The sequence below is a fragment of the Nipponia nippon genome, unplaced genomic scaffold (genome assembly GCF_047370975.1).
Source record: "Nipponia nippon isolate SJK-2023a ecotype South Korea unplaced genomic scaffold, ASM4737097v1 scaffold_71, whole genome shotgun sequence".
In the NCBI taxonomy this organism is placed as follows: domain Eukaryota; kingdom Metazoa; phylum Chordata; class Aves; order Pelecaniformes; family Threskiornithidae; genus Nipponia; species Nipponia nippon.
In genome coordinates, this window is record NW_028262393.1 from 27,422 (window position 1) to 43,755 (window position 16,334).

At 36.8% G+C, this 16,334-nt stretch overlaps 1 protein-coding gene across 2 annotated transcripts in view; it reads right to left on the reverse strand.

Moving 5' to 3' along the window:
* The window catches only part of WDR70 (WD repeat domain 70), a 136,049-nt gene that overhangs the window by 22,456 nt on the left and 97,259 nt on the right, over positions 1-16,334 (reverse strand). For both annotated transcript variants that reach the window (XM_087741068.1, XM_087741069.1), the window contains 3 exons: positions 15,415-15,514; positions 9,777-9,861; positions 8,557-8,695 (listed from right to left, as the gene is read on the reverse strand). In XM_087741068.1, the coding sequence (XP_087597194.1) occupies positions 8,557-8,695; positions 9,777-9,861; positions 15,415-15,514 (324 nt within the window). The remainder of the gene's footprint in view (positions 1-8,556; positions 8,696-9,776; positions 9,862-15,414; positions 15,515-16,334) is intronic.

Consider the following 16,334-nt stretch of genomic DNA (forward strand, 5'->3'; position numbering starts at 1 on the left):
AAACACAGCCTATGTTCACTCTTATTGCCTACCCTTTTCCTAACCTACAATCTAATACATAATTCCTTCAGAATCTCTTCTGAAGCTATACAATAAAAAAGCCACAGCAAGAACTGCTGCTCTAAGAAAATATTTTCAGTTAAGAAAAGAAAAACTTAAACAAACCTTCCCTCTTTCCTACGTGCAAGCTTTGCTTCAGTGGCCATGACAGTATGTGATGGGTTCTGTTTGAACAGCGCTGCTTGGATTTGCTGCACTTGGCTGTCCAGACAGCCAGATAAGCGGCATGTCAGCAGGGAAGATAGTGAACGTGTAAAATGACATTCTGTCCATGGTGGTGGACTCTGTAAGGACACGTCACCACAGCAGTGGCCAAATGGGGCTTTTCTGACTGACTATTTATCTTAATAACATTGCTGAAAACAATGAAACATTGCTGGGGAAAAAAAAAAAAAAAGTCTGTCAAAATCAATGCAAATATGCATGCTACTAGTTTATTTAGCACATCTATTCTGTCTTTTCTCCTATAAAACCCCTGCATATTCATGGTGAAGAACTGCTTGTGCAATGCAATATCTTTTAAACACATAGGAGCTTAAAACATAGTTAAGCAATACTACTTAGGAAACCCAACTGCTTATTAGTATTTTTTTTTAAGAAACAGTGATTACTTTTCAAATTAACATTACCCGTTACCTAAGCCTATAGTTATGTTACATTATCTTTATATTTGAGAGGGGTAAGCAACTTCAAGCTTGTGCTGGAGTGAGGGATCAAACCTCTGCATTCCTTTCAGCTTAATCTTCTATAGTTCTGGAACTTGCACAACAGTAGGTCCATCTGACTTTAGTGACACGTCTTCCCAGAAGAGAAGGGAAATGTAAAAAATGATTTCAGAAAAAAATGTACTTGTTTCAAAGGATTTCTATGTCTTTAAATAAAACATTAATTGGATGCTAACATCTAAAGAGAGCTTCCCACTACCACAAAGTCTTTCAACGATTGTTCCACATCCTTGTTTGGCTACCGCCACTTTTAAACAACTTCTGTAATTAGGAAAGATACTAAAGTCGTGGCTTTCAAGCTTTTCCATTTTGTAATGAAGGTGAGGAACCATTTAGAAACTTCAGATACTTAGACTGCTGTACAGGGGATACAAATCTAGACTTCGTACAAATCTTCATGGACACGTTTGGAGTGGCCCACAGTTTTCATGGACTGAAAACTTCTCTGCAACTGCTTATGAAATGCACTCCAGCAAGAGTGCATACACTTCTTGTTAAAAGAGAGGAAAATGCCTCAGCATATGCTAAAAATCTCATGACTCTGGGCTGCAGGAAAGGCCCATAAGCATTCTAATTTATAGGCAGCAGAGTGACTCCTGCCTGTCGTGAAGATCTCAAAGCTTCAAAAGGAAACACTTATTTCCTCCCTCTCATGCCCTTATAACTCTAAAAAGTTCGGAAACAGGCCTAAAAGAGTTTTAAGCAAATGTACCAGCACATTTCTCCCCAAATGTACAAAGAGATATTTTCTCTCCAATTCTGTGCAACTGGAATTTAAAGGAAAAATTAAAAAAAACCCCAAACATGAATCTCAATATTCTAATCTGAAGCTAATGGCAATCTTACCTCCAGAAATGCCGTTATTTCTACATAATAATCAAGGATCATTAATAATGAGGGTTGACATGCAGAATGGAAAGTAAAACCAACCAATAAAGTTAGCACAGTAAGGAAAGGCTTTTATATAGATAGGTCTTTCCTTCTCCTACAGGCACCTTGATTTCTCTTCAGAAGATCTGCATGAAACATCAGCTACATTAACTGTCTGCTCCTCTCCAAGAACAACAGAAGTTCTGCCTTCAGAATCATAGAAAGATAATGCTGCTCAGAGACAACATTAATTCCCACTGCACTCTTTTCACCGGTGTCTTAGAGCACACTGCAGATCCAAAAGCCAAATACTTGGCTTGCCACGCTGCTGTATCTGGGAAAGGCTGGTGTGCCTCCTGGATGCACCCACCAACCAGAGGAGAGGAAAAAATGTAGACTAACTCTTACAAAACTGCTGTATTTTTAATTAAAAAAAAAAGATTAAATAACAGATTTAGAACTATGTCATTTCCAAATGTCTGCGAAGCTGAACAACAAATGCCACCAGTTTGCTTCCACCTTGTTTCTTCTTTTGAGCAAAAAGATGGTTAACACTCACATGTTGATACTGTGTATGCCCTGATCCAAAAAAAGGCTGCTCACACAATAAAAATATACTAATACTATATTCAAAATCTACTTTAAACCCCAATTGCAAAAATCTTCAGGTCTGAGATTCCCCTAGAGCTCTTCCAAGGAAAAGAGCCAACTACAATAAATAAGCTGGGAGGTTAGAGAATATCTAGAATGCAGTGACCTGCTATCATTAGATTTAAAATACTCATGAGAATACAGTAGTAGAGGAAACAACAGTAATGTTTTTCCCTTTTGAAACATGACTTAGAAAATGTGTGGAAACTTTCAATAAAAAAGGGACCAGAAACAGATAAAATTTACAATTTTCTATGTAGAAACCAGAAATATCCTAAAAACATTTTCAGAGGCCAACAATTTAAAGGAGGATCTGTGTATAAACATATGGATAGCAATGCTGTATCACTTACCTTTCAAGGTGCAGCTATAAAATATATTCTTAGAAGTTAATTGAGCTACTGAACACCACCTTCCTTTTTTGATGAATAAAAAAACCGACTTAATCAAGGTGGCAAACTGTTTTCCTTGTAATTGTAAGGTAGGGCATTTTCAAGCATCTGCTCTTTTAAAATTACAGCCACACTTTCATCACAGTATATCGCAAAACTAAGGCAGATGATCTTCACATACACCCCCCACTCCCCATTACAGTGAGGAAACCTGCAGAGTTTATTTCTTTTGCATACCTCAAACCTCTAGTGACAGCTCCCCTAAAACAAAGTACATGCTGCTGTAGGATATACAAAGGGAAGGACCACATTGTCTTTACAAATATGAAAGCACAGAATAAAAATTGACAAGTTACTTCACTATAAAAGAAAACCCATTCCTGTGATTCACCTTCTATACTACATTTTTTTAATTACTTTAATCAGCACAAACATTTACTGGACCTTAAATATTGTATTTACTTCCTTATTGTGGAAAATGTGGATTTTCCTTTCGAATAAAATAAATGACTTTAAAACAAACCCAGAAGCAGCATGATGATCTCTTCCAGAAGTTAACAGAATTTATTTTTCTTAAGTTCAAAAGCTTTAAATCTTAGTGAAATGGGCCACAGTGGAAAAGCCCTTTAATATATTACTGCACCTTATAAATAGTAAATGATATCGCTTGAGGTCAAGGAAAGAAATACTGCAATCCTATATCAACTGTGCGTAAAGGATGCTGGAAGTTTCATATTCCTTATTCCTTCTTCTCTTTTCACTCTCTAATCTAAAAAGAAGCTTTATTTATAGCTTGTGTCAGAATACCTTCCTGAAATATCCCTTAAAGGTATTTTCAGAAGTATTTAATAATTAACTTTTGCTTATATTTGAGAAACTAAGAAAATACTGAAGAATCCTCCTAACAGAAACAAGTTTCTTAAACCAAGCATAAATCTATGTTTTTGTTGCTTATCTACAAAAAGCTGCGGGATGTTTTAAAAACTTCTCATTTCATTTTCACATCTCATTTTGTAATGTACACAATCTCATAATCTTGGCTCATTTTTAAATTAAATTATTACTTACCTTTTCATTTAAAAATAAAAATTTCTGTAATTGTACAACTTTTTTCTTTTTCAGTGCCCACTCTTGCTTGGCAGTCATGGGGTGTACTACTTCTCCTCTCTATATGGGGAAAATGACTGCTCTACTGCTGCCAAAATCAATCTTGTCTGTAATAAGGATAACTACTGGGTGATCTGTTTGAGCTAGCCAAACAAACGATAGACATATGAGAGGGATTCAAGTGGCTATCCACAGCTCTTTTAAATTAAACTGACACTGGGGAAAATGTTGTGTACCCAACTCTGCTTCCTATATACTAAGTATTTATAACTGGTTCCCATGAAGATCGCATACTTGCATAATCAAACCAAGAATTAGGAAAAAACCCCCCCTGACTTGCATCTGACAGTGAAAGCTCCCTTCCATTCCAGAAAGAGAGTGCGGTTACAGACATCCCAAAAGATGAGAGCTCATCCCAGAGCAGCTACAGGTCTTCCTTCCTCTCATACTACCTGAGGAAAGGAAAGGGAAATGGCCTCTGAGTTTCTGTGCATACACTTCGTACCCCTCTTCCGGCAGTTATATTTCCTGACATCTGTTTAAGTCTCCTCATCCATCTACATGGAGTGAAGAAACATTCTGCATGCAATTATAAATCTTTCACATAAAATAAGCCTCAAATGCTCAAATTGACAAAGTCTAATATAAATATTTTCTTGTAGGTGAGAGCAAAAGAACCGTTCAGAGATAATACCATCAAGATAGAAGAAACAGAGACAGAAAGACTATGAAAAAGCTGCACGTGCATAACAGGATTCTTTAAAGTTCAGTTCTTGTTAAAAAGAGAGGACTTCTGTACTGTTTAGCATACATAACTATGATCACAGTACAAAGCCCTCATAATTTCCAATCACACGTGTACACACTGAGCCACAGTAAGGCTGAAGTACTTTATGAGAAAGTAGGAGAGGCAGGAGCTCCCACCTCTGAGTTTTGATCTAATCTGCAGTAAGTAAATGACCCTGCCAGTAACCTGCAACACAGGTAATTTCACTTCTTGATAAACTCATGGAAGAAAAATCCACTGAGTGCTATTAACTGTAAAATTCCTATGTCTGCATCAAGATATCTCTAAGTCAAAGATCGCTGGAGGCAGAACAGGATAGTCAGAGAAGCATCACTGTGTATTTGCCCTGTTCACACCTCCTCCTGCTGGCACACTGCTACTGGCCAGAGACGGAGCCCGTGGTCTGCATCACTTCTGACATTTATTTAGTTTTTCTTCAAAAAGTATTGCTATTTATCCAAGAAGCTCGAGTTCTACAGAAGTCCCAATTCCTACATGGTGGGATGGCATTCAACAGTGGACACAACAATACAGTATACAGTCACTAGTTTAGCCACAGATTGTGACCAAAAAAAAAAGACCAATACCTGAATTGAAAAGCAAACTAATGTTCTGTAGCCGACCACAACAGCATAGACTAATCAGACTGTTAGTCCATTAGTAAAACCACAAGGTTTCACTCCAGCAGCTCTGAAACAGTAATGGGTTTTCCCATGAAAACTTGAAAGAAAAAGGTGAAAAAAGGTTTGTGTGGTATGATGGAAAGGAATGCCAGACACAGCTTTGGTCAAACATTCCCATTAAATATTTTCCCATTACCCACTAGGTTCATTCACAGGCCAATTACACTGGCTATTTACCAAGGAGGTTTAAGATAATGTTTACTGCTCTTTAGTGTTTTGCAATTTTCTAAGCTTACCAGCATTTCCTTTAAAAAATCCTTGTGAAATTAAAGAAGTAACACATTAATGGTTTATGTTGTCTCTTCACAGTAGATTTTCTGTTATTCTGATTATATACACTAAACTGGTATACAACTGCCCTCAAAAAGTCTTATTATTTTCATTTTGTACTTGAAATAAATGACTGATGATGCCCTTTTTCTTTAGCAATTTGGACTAAATCCAACTGAAATCACTGAAATTATTTTCATGAGGAATGAGAGGAGATCAAGCTCTGCACAGATAGATATTGGTATATTTGTGCTTTTACTATACATGTTGGCATAGTGGAACTTCATCTATGCAATGATTAAAAAAACCAAATAGAAACAGTGAAATTACATATTTAAGCACTAGATCACATACAAAAGGTAAACAAGTATGATATTTAGTTACAGAAGACAAACTGAAGTCTTAGACAATATTACGTGTTTCTCTTTAATTACACTACCTGCTATCTGCTGAAAAAATGCTTTGATAAACTACAAGATATTAATCTACCAATTTATAGGCCAATGATCTTTCCACCAAACAGCATGTACTGCTTACAAAATACAAAAGCCAGCTTCTTGAAAATTCATTTGTTTTTAGCATGCCTTTATGCATTTATATTTCATCAAACACTGCAATTTGAGAAGAACAATAAAAGAACACTAATGAAAAAGCTGAAAGATACAAACAATAGAAAGATTTTGAAAAAATATACTGATTTTATAACACCACTTATAGTAATTTTTCTTCTAGATTCTTAACTGTGTTTTTCTTAGATGTGTAGCATTGAAGCTGGAAGCTAGACAGACTAATTGTAAAGGTATTATTAGTACTGACTCACTGAAAATTATGTCATAAGATCAGCATTTCTAAGGCTCAATTCTTTACCTATTACTTCCATTATTTTCATTTGATCCATTATATTCAAAGCAGGAGAATGACAGTCTTAAATTTTATAACTACAAATGAAGAAAAACAGCAGCACTAAAACTCTATAGACAAAAGCAATTTACTACAGTCTTAAAAAGTACCATATAAATATCACCACCTATATAAATTTATAGTATAAAATTATGAACCTGTTGAGATTTGTACACATACTTAAATTTTTACTACGTGAGTGGCCCCAGTGAAGTCGCTTACTGACCCCTAATTTTGTTGTTCCAAGTTTCCTACTGTTGGTTCTCAGCTCCATGTCTCTTTTGCATTTTGAAGCAGAAGAACAGAAATTTACCTCTCAATTCTGAGAGAAACTGATAGCAAACCAATCTTTTCTGGAGTCTCCTGTAGCATCATCTACCTCGGCAGGTAAACAGACCCTCTATTTCAGAGAATTAAAGATCTGTTTTACTGGGAGACAAAGTTAGCAAATGAAAATGATATGTCCTTTGAATGCAAAACAGGTAGGCTGGTGAGCAGTAATTCTCACCATTTAATTTCTTTCAGAGATACAGGATCCACCATTGACAAGCTTCTAATTTTTGCAGTCTTAAAGCTCAAGTGAAGTTTCTGTACACTGGCACTGACTTCACCACCAGTAAATGGAGATGCCATCACGACCACATCCAGACACCTAGCTCTAAGGAGTCCAAATTCGCTGTGAATGGAATTGCTAAGCTATTTTGTTTCCTGTGCCCAAGGCCAGAAGAGCTCCTACAACAATCTACCTTGTGCACTTATCTTACGTAGTTGTTCTCCTTTTCTCTGTCATGAAGTTTCAGAGGGGATACTGAGGCATTCATGTTTTGTCTCAGAAAAAGGTTATAAATACTTGGTTATAACATTTGTATCAAAAAATAAAAATCCACTAGAAATCGTTATGAGTTAAGTTGAGGTTTGGTAAGTTCCATAGGAGAAAAATTTAAAATCCAATTTGTGCTATCTTTGGAGAAATTCTTAGTACTAAATAAAACTTCCAATGTCATACAAAAACTGTATTTAGAATACATGCTTGAAATAAAAACAGAGCATTTTTTTCCCCTCCAGAAAAAATACATGCTTTCTGCTTTGACATGAATTCTGCATTTTTAATTTGCAAGACTGCTGGCACAGAAATGATGGATATAACAAATTCATCCATAAGCAGATTTTGCTTTAGGATGAATTAGAAGAGAAAATGGGATTTGAAAAGAAAATACAAATGTAAATTCTGTATAAATGATCTCCAGCACAAGGGGTATTGGTCCACTATGCCAGGAAAGACTGCTGGGCTGGGTTAAGAAAAGTGCAGAAGGAGAAAACAATACCCTGAAACAAAGCAACAAAGTTGCTATCTGACAGACTGCAACCACTAACGGGACTTACGCATATATTGCCATACTTAAGCAATGGCAGTTCTGTTTGAATTTCTCCCACACCTGTTTGTTATAAACTATAAGCTTACTTGTGCCCACCACAAGAGTGAAAGGACCTTTTTTCAACTATGTTATTGTTTTTTCCTTCTATACAAGGGAAGAGGTAGGCAGTTCAAGCCATACACAGACTCTTCTGTATTACAGATTCACAATTTTACATGTTTATATTACCGGTGAGAATGGTATTTTTGATGGAGGGATTCCTAATGATGCCTTCCTTTTGCCACGAAATTGTTGCATTTACACAAGCTAGAGTCCATTGAAATACATTCTATAGTAACCACAAGTCTAGTGTCAGGGACAAGTAGGAGTTTTGTCACAATATGGCATTTCATCATGATAACTGGTGGAGTAAACAGCATAAACATGTAAGAATTTTAGGATTCATGCCTCCCTTCAGAGATCTAGAAGGGTTCACAGAAATCCTTGGGAAACACAATGGTAACACCAAAGCAGCAATTTCCTAGTGCTTAAACACCTCGTCCCAAGATTTTCTTTTATTTTAACTGAAAGGAGAATAGCACCTATTCAGGCCACTCTACCTCTATCTATTAAATACTGAGCAGAAAAATTACAGCAGTGTTAGTAGGTCATCACCTGTATAAGGGGAAAAAAAGCATTTGAGTATGATTTCATTCGTATTTTGAACAGTTGACAAAAGAAAACTAAAATACATACCGCATCTGTAACTTCTATCTCATACAACTTCTGGAATGTCTCCCGATAAAAGAAAAAAAGCTTCCCGCTGCCACCACCTTTCTTAACAGAGGTGCCTGTGACAAGTATTTTATCATCAGGGCTGAAACAGCAATCTGTCCTGTTGAAGAAAACAAATCATCATACTGGGCAAATCAGTAAATAATATATAGGGAACTTATATATAAATTGCACTCCTTAAAAATAATCCTTTCTATTTGTTAATCCTTTCAAGGCAAAGCTTTAAAAAAATCTTTTTTCAGCTGTCATCTATTACTATAGTTATCAGACAGTTCACATGTACAATTACAGCTGTGCACAGAATGCGCAAAACTGACAGATACAATAAAAATCCTTCTCCCAACAAAATTCTCCTCTGCTCAAAAGTCTTGTAAACTTTTCAACATGAGAAACAAACAAAAAAACTATTTTCAAATCTGGTTATCATCATTAAGTAAAAAAATAAATCAGTCGCGAAATCTGTTTTTACTGATGATACATTCTTCGATGATGCAAGGCAGGGTGTTTATACAGTGGCCAAAAATGTTTGTGTTTACTTTTCCTCTATGCTACACATTGCAATCAAGTTGAGCTGTCCATGACCTGCCTTCCTAAGATCTTATTTCAAAGTATAAATTGTCCTTACAGTTGGAATTGGCTGTGCTACAGCTATAGAAATGCAGGTAATACCAATAAAATATTAAATACAATACTTAGCACTATGCAGTACTATATAGTATTTTAGTACCAAAGAACAGTCATCAGCACTGCTAACATCATAACCTGAATTCATACCATGCACCTCATGTTATGTCTACTTTTCAATTCAGCTCTGTTTTTATTAATCATAGACCAAATAAGAATGAGGATTACTTATATATCTCATTACACAAACATAAGGCAATGAACTGGCCTTCTCCTGAAAAGTTGCTAATCAAATTAGGCATAAGACATATGAGACTGAAAAAATCACATAAAACAAGCAAAGCTAGCTATGAAATATCAAAAAAGATACGAGATCTTTTAAAGCAATATGAAGTCCTAAAATAGCCAAGAATCCTCATTGCACAGTTCTCCCTGAGCAGGCCTTTCTGCACAGTTCTGGACCTAGTGAGAACTGAGGAGGAGAACTCCGGCAGACTCCCTCCCGTTCAGCACAACTACTGCTATTTCTAGGAGCTGGAATAAATTACAGCACTTACATTGGAAAGAAGCTGGGCAGGTTTTCTGCTGAATTAAGGGGCTTTTTAAATTGTCTAATATCCCATATCTTCAAAGTATCATCTCCTATGAAACAAAAGGGACGAAAGTTAGCAATAAAGAATTTGTCAAGAATTTAGACGTACAGAAAATTCCATCCTCTAATTCAGACACAAAAAGAACAGAATGGTATGATAGAAGCATTCAAAATGGGGATGGTTTGGAAGTTTTTTGTCCCTAAGTGACTATGAAAGTGCATGGATAAGAAGTTCCACCTGCTGCACTCCAGTAGATCAGAAACTTCTCCTCAATGGCTCAACTCCATCATGGCAATCCCTCCTACCAAGAAGCATTATCTACAGTGGAGCGAAATTCCCCAAATACTAACTTATTCTGTGTTTGTGAGCGTTGGTGCTTTGCTACTAGGAGTAAATTTAACTTTTAAGATATCAAAAGAAATTAAAATATTACCATGGATGGTCTAGATCAAAAAACTGAACAAGTTTTATATGTCTGGTTTCTGCCTGCCCTGAAAAAATTATCAGAAAGAATGGAAGGCACATGAAGCGTTCCCCCTTCTTTAGCAGGCAAACAGCAAGAAACTGCAATCTCAGTACAGACAACAGGCCCTGGAATCAGTCAGAAATCCTTGGGGAAGGGGGAGAAGGGAAGCAAGTGAACGCACACTTGTTATAATGAAACATTTTCAGACCCCGCCACACCACCTTTGGCCATAAAAGCTAAAATTGAGGTTACAGCAAGACATTTATACCAATTCTCATCTGTGTTTGATAAACATGGTGTGACTGTAGGCCAGTAAAAGTCAGGCTGTTTATTCCTTTTTGAAAAGTTATGACATATTAACAAAGTGAGAACAGGGAAAAAAAAAAAGAGATTAGTTAATTATTCTCAGAGAGATCTACATCTCTGCTGATCATCCCTCTGGGATACATATTTCCAGCATGAGATGAGCTACAGAATTTGAGCTTTGAAGCACCTCACTTGGGCACCTAGACATCTCCTTGCATTTGACATCAGTGCCTCAGTGCTTTCAAGGGTGAAGAGAAGGACTTTCAAACAACAATTCTCTTTAAAATATCCAGAGATTAATTTTAGACAAAAAGTTACAAAATCCTCCAGACCTAGGAGGAAAAGGAGGCAAGTGACTGGTAATCCACAGACCTGCTTCCTTCCAAAGCACAAACCTTGCAGGGAAGTACTTCTGTTGTCTAAAACTATTTTGTGGATTCACAGCCCTGGATCAAGAGCTTGAAGGAGGCCTTGGAAATAAAACTTAAAAAAAAGTAACATGCTGTAACAAAAGAAATCAAGGCCAGCAGTACCCTTTACAGGGAAAGCAGTAATGTGTGGCCTCGTACATCATGTATGTTTATATTAAAGACTAGGATAACTCCTTACTACAAAATATTTTTAAGAAGTGGACAACTTAAATAAATGATATCTAGAGCAGAGTGTATTTCTGTTCATTGGGAAGCTAAAAAATGACAAGAAAGAAAAATGTTGAGTCCCTATTTTGGGAATATCTGTTTTGTTATTGTGTCCCAGTAGACTCCATCCCAAGCACTTCAAAGCGTTCAGTCTTGTAATATGAACCCTCCCTTTTTCCTCCCACCTCCAACAAAAAAAACACTTATCAGCAAGATGTTATATCTAAGGCACCAGCACTTTACAAATGTATGCAAATGATACCGTTTGGCCACTCTGCAGATCTCCTGGATAGGGACAGATCTAAGGCTAGCAGCCAAGACTGTTCTGTTCCCAGTGGAATAAGCCTTGACATGGTCTTCAAGCTGCAGTTCTGCCAGGCTGATTTTTTTTCTGTTCAGGAGATACTGACCAGGAAGGCAAGTACATGGATGCAAATGGGCCCGAAAGAAGCAAAAGTGTTGCCAGAAACTCAAAAAGCCTAAAGCCAGCAATACCCTCCAAGAAGCTCCTATTTTAAAGAGGGAGTCCTGTGCTGAAAGCAAAGCTCAAGGACAGAAATTCACAAAGATCATTGGGGAAAGCAAAGAAACATAGGACATGAGAATTTAAAAAAAGAAAAGGCAGCACAGGAAAGGCATAGCATAACAAAGCTTACTGTGAGGGAGCACCAAAATGCATTATGTTTATAAACTTTGAGCCTTTCTGTGAAGGCTTATACTATATATGTGAGGAGAAGCACCTTACAGAACAAGTTATATGCTTCTGCATTCTGCACTGGTAACGCAAGAGGAGCTGCAACAGCTACAGAACGACCTTCGGAGGCACCGCAGGTTGGGACCACACTCACCTCAAGCCAAAGGCCTTGGGAGGGAAGTCACAAGCGGGGGATTCTGCACTTACACTTGGAACAGCTCTCACCATCACCTGCATGCATACCAGCCTGGCCAAATATTTAAGTGCATCAGCCGCTCTAAACATATGGAAGTGAAGGATACTGGAAGACTTTGATAAAGCCATTTCAGCTCCACGTATTACAAATAGTTGACTATGCCTGTTAAAGCTAATGAACACATTTTTGGCATTGTTTGAAATGAACATCAGCGTTCAGCTCCTGAGAAATATTACTTGATGTAAAACCATTTGATTTTTAAAAAGCTAATGTTTCTATTTACCATAAAGAGCAATATATTATTACTCTACACAAAATACAGGCACTGTACACGCTGCTGCACAATCCTCGAGTATACAGGAAACTGTACTCGAGGTGTTTCTACTTTTTAAACCAACTTCAAAATGAAACGTTTTATTTTTCCTCAAGAACATTGTGAAAAGAGAAATACAGCTAAAACTAAACAAAACAAAACAAAACAAACCCACCAAACCAACACATCAAAAGGAAGTACAAGAAAATAATTTTTGAGCTCAAAAGAAAGCATGTATCTGCGTAAGCTATCTGACAGGCTTAGATGTGAATATTTTTTTCTTGGATTTAACTATGGTGAACTTATTTTCCTATATAAGTTTACTGATTAAGATGGCACTGAGTCTGCACACTGTTCATACCACAGAAAATAAATGAACCAAAACTTAAAATGAACCAAAATGAAATCAAACTAATAGCTATCATGAGATTCATGGAATTAATGAAGTCATTGCTTCATATTATGACAAAAACGAACTCCATAAATTCTGCACATACCAGGAGTCAAAACAGTTTTTTTAAATTTTTATAATAGGACCCCAAGTCCCATCCTAATGCTTACCTCTTCACTGCTAAACAAAGAAAACGTTCCCCAAATACTATCTTCACTGTATTTAGAAAAAATTACTTTCATGGTTACAAGTGTGCAAAAATATCACTTTCTTAAGTTTCTGTCAAGTTACTACCTTTACCCAACAAGAGTAAGACTGGGAACTCTCATAAGCAGCTCCTTAACTTTTAATTTTCCCTTGTGCTTGCAGCTGAGCCCTGCATCATCTCTCTCGTATCCAACACTGAATCTACATCAGATGCAGGAAAGTCAATCAGGCTTTCAGCGAAAGTCCCCATTCCCCAAACAACTATCCTCTCTTTGATCCTCAGCATTTGGCAGGTGTGTTGATCTATGAATGCTGGATCCACATCTGCTTTTGTTGGTACAGATCCAAAGAAATACTCATATTAAAGCACTAGCCAAACAAGTCAAAATAAGGTATGAATCCTCCTTATTCTCTAGCATAGCGCACACAGAGCTTTTTTTTAAAATACACTAGACAAAGGTAGCACTTTTATCCACACCGAGGGGCCAAATTTCTGTACAGTCTTACATTCTGCAAACAATCAATCAACATTTTATACAGCTTAGAACAGAGCGTGATAGATAAAACATAAGTGAAAGTCTGTTTAACACGACACAAAATCTGGAGACAGATGAAGAAGAGCAGGCAACCAGAAGTGCCACATGCAATAAAAATAAGCAAAGGTCATTTTTGTGATCTACATTCATAAATGTGAAACATAAAAGAATTTACATAAATGGAGGTTTCAAGACAGCACTAGTGAATATTCCTCACATAAGTATAAACCTTGTTTGCTGTTAATATTTAAAAGCACACTGAGGTTTTCTCTTTAAATCTTATAAAGTGTGTCTGTGTGCATTTTTCGGGGGCAGCACCACTGGCAGACAGATGCAGCATTTCACTTAGCCCAGAACAGAAAGACAGATGGTTCACCTACTTTCCAAGGAGGAGAAGGTTTTCCCATAGTAAGTGTCTGGTTCGGGAAGGACCAGCAAGGTTGAGAGTTTTTATATCAACCACTTCAAACCCATTCATGGTGAGTTCATCATGAACTCACTGTATGAGTTCTACAGTGGCAGTAGAACTCTGGATCCAGGAGCCTCAACAGCAATTAAGAAACAATCCAAGTACCATTAGCATGCCCTAGTAAGCATAGGGCTGGCAAGGACAAGACTACCATCATCTTACTCTGAAAGATGTGATCTGGGGAACATAATGTTTGGAATCTTAGAAACATGGCAAGACATACAAAGAAGTCAGAGAGGTAGCATCCAATAGCAGCTGCATATCGCTATAAAAGCCACCAATGCCACTCTACTCATCAGGGACAGGGACGGGGGAGGATGCAAAGCAACTGCAAGCTACAACCCTTGGCTTGGACGCACATCCCCTGCTTCAGAGCTTTTGCTGTCTATGAATACCTCTATCCTGGTATTTCATATATGTAATCTCATTCTGTCTACATACCAAACTGACCAGATGTCGTGTACATATGTTAGGCATAATGTTAGCCGACATTAACATACACTGCCTCTCCCTAGGCCTGTTTCTTTGGCCTTGAGGCCATGCTAATGCATACACATAGCTTCTGGTTACAGCTGGTTTCCATCCAGACAGCTCAGATTGTATGCTCGCATCTGCCTGCAAAACACTGGGTAGACAAATCTCTGTATGAAAAGCCGTCTTAGGCAGACACTATCCAATACATCTAATATTGGAGTGAATGAGTCTTCAAATATATCTTTGCCTTCTTAAGACTTGTTCTGTTACCTAAGATTTTTTTATAAAAGTTTTATCTGAAGTTTAAAAAATAAGCATTTTTTTCCTGTCCTGTAGACATCTCAAATTTTTTTGCCATTCAAATACATCTTGGCCACTCACTTCCTGTCATCACCTCTTGATGTTTGTAATATAAATTAGATTAAAATTCCAATTAGAACAGAAAAGGACATTGCATAAGAAAGCTGCATGAGGAATTAATAACTCCAGAACAGAAATACTGTTACTGAGAGGCAGTATTCTTCCCAGAAAGAACTAAGTAACAAAACTGGTCTTGTTTTATTTTTAATTAAGCTAATAATTTCCTTTTGTTGTATTATTAATGCTAGACAAGAAGACAGATTGGGAACTGTGTAATATAAGTCAGCAAAGTTCTCTTAAAATGTTCCTCAACTGCTGTAAAATGCACTTTCAGGAACACAGTATCGCATGGTGCATCAAAATAAAAGATGTAAATTGTGAAACACTTCAGGTTTAAATCACTAGCATCTGATTTCACTATCTTACCTCCATCATAAACAATTACATTTACTGATGATATGATATAAATGGTTTGTTTACTGAATCATTTCACTTAGTAAAGTTAAAATTGTCTTACATTCAACACATCAAAGGTTTCTTTCAATCACCTACCTCCCCGGCTGGCAAGGACAGTACCATCATAGGAAAACATCAAGCATGAAGTGTCCGTGCCTGGAGCATGGGCTTGCCTGCAGTGGAACTTCGTGTGTACCTGTTTGTCAAACAAATATATCATTAGAAAGTTTTCTTATTTCAAGATGGGACAAACATTTCTTTATAGCATCTTGTGTATTCTGCTGCTATTCCTAATTTTAAACAGAAACCCCTGCATTTTTAGCAGGTACAGAAGCTAAATATTTCTACAGCTTTTATAAAATGTCATGTATGCTTCAGAATAGGCCTTCATAATAAAAGCTTGAATGCAAAATTTGACTTTTTCATAGGTTTAATTATACAGTCCACATTTACATAGCATCAGCGCTCTTGGAAAACTCCCACTAGCAGGCACGGTAGTTACACCTCGTTAAGATAAAAAACACATTTTAAGACAGTTCTCAACACTCCCCTAAGCAGGCATATAGTTACAAAAATTATCAAAATACAATATATATACTTTGGAAAGGACTCAAGAGAAGGATTGGAAGAATTTACTTTTGACAAATTTAATCCCTGACAAAATTCATGGCTTATATAATAGAAAAAAGCTCAGATATTCTGAGGTTTGTGTTCCATTTTGCTGCAAAAAAAATTCAAGTTTGGGAATGATGTATGTTTATTTTTAATTATTTTGCCGATAATCCTAGAGAAAGGTAGAAATTACTTTCAAGTTAACGTTTTGTTCTGTATAGAGCTGGCTTCTTATTTATTAAGTCACTAAAAATGCTATTAAAAAGGGAGGAACATCAAATTAATTTTTAGCACTTTTGTAAAATGAAGCTTTCCTACTTCCCAACCAAAAACAAAGGTCTCAGCTAAGATAACATGATGCCTTTCATACACAGGAAGGGATAATGGAAGAAAGGGGAAAAGAC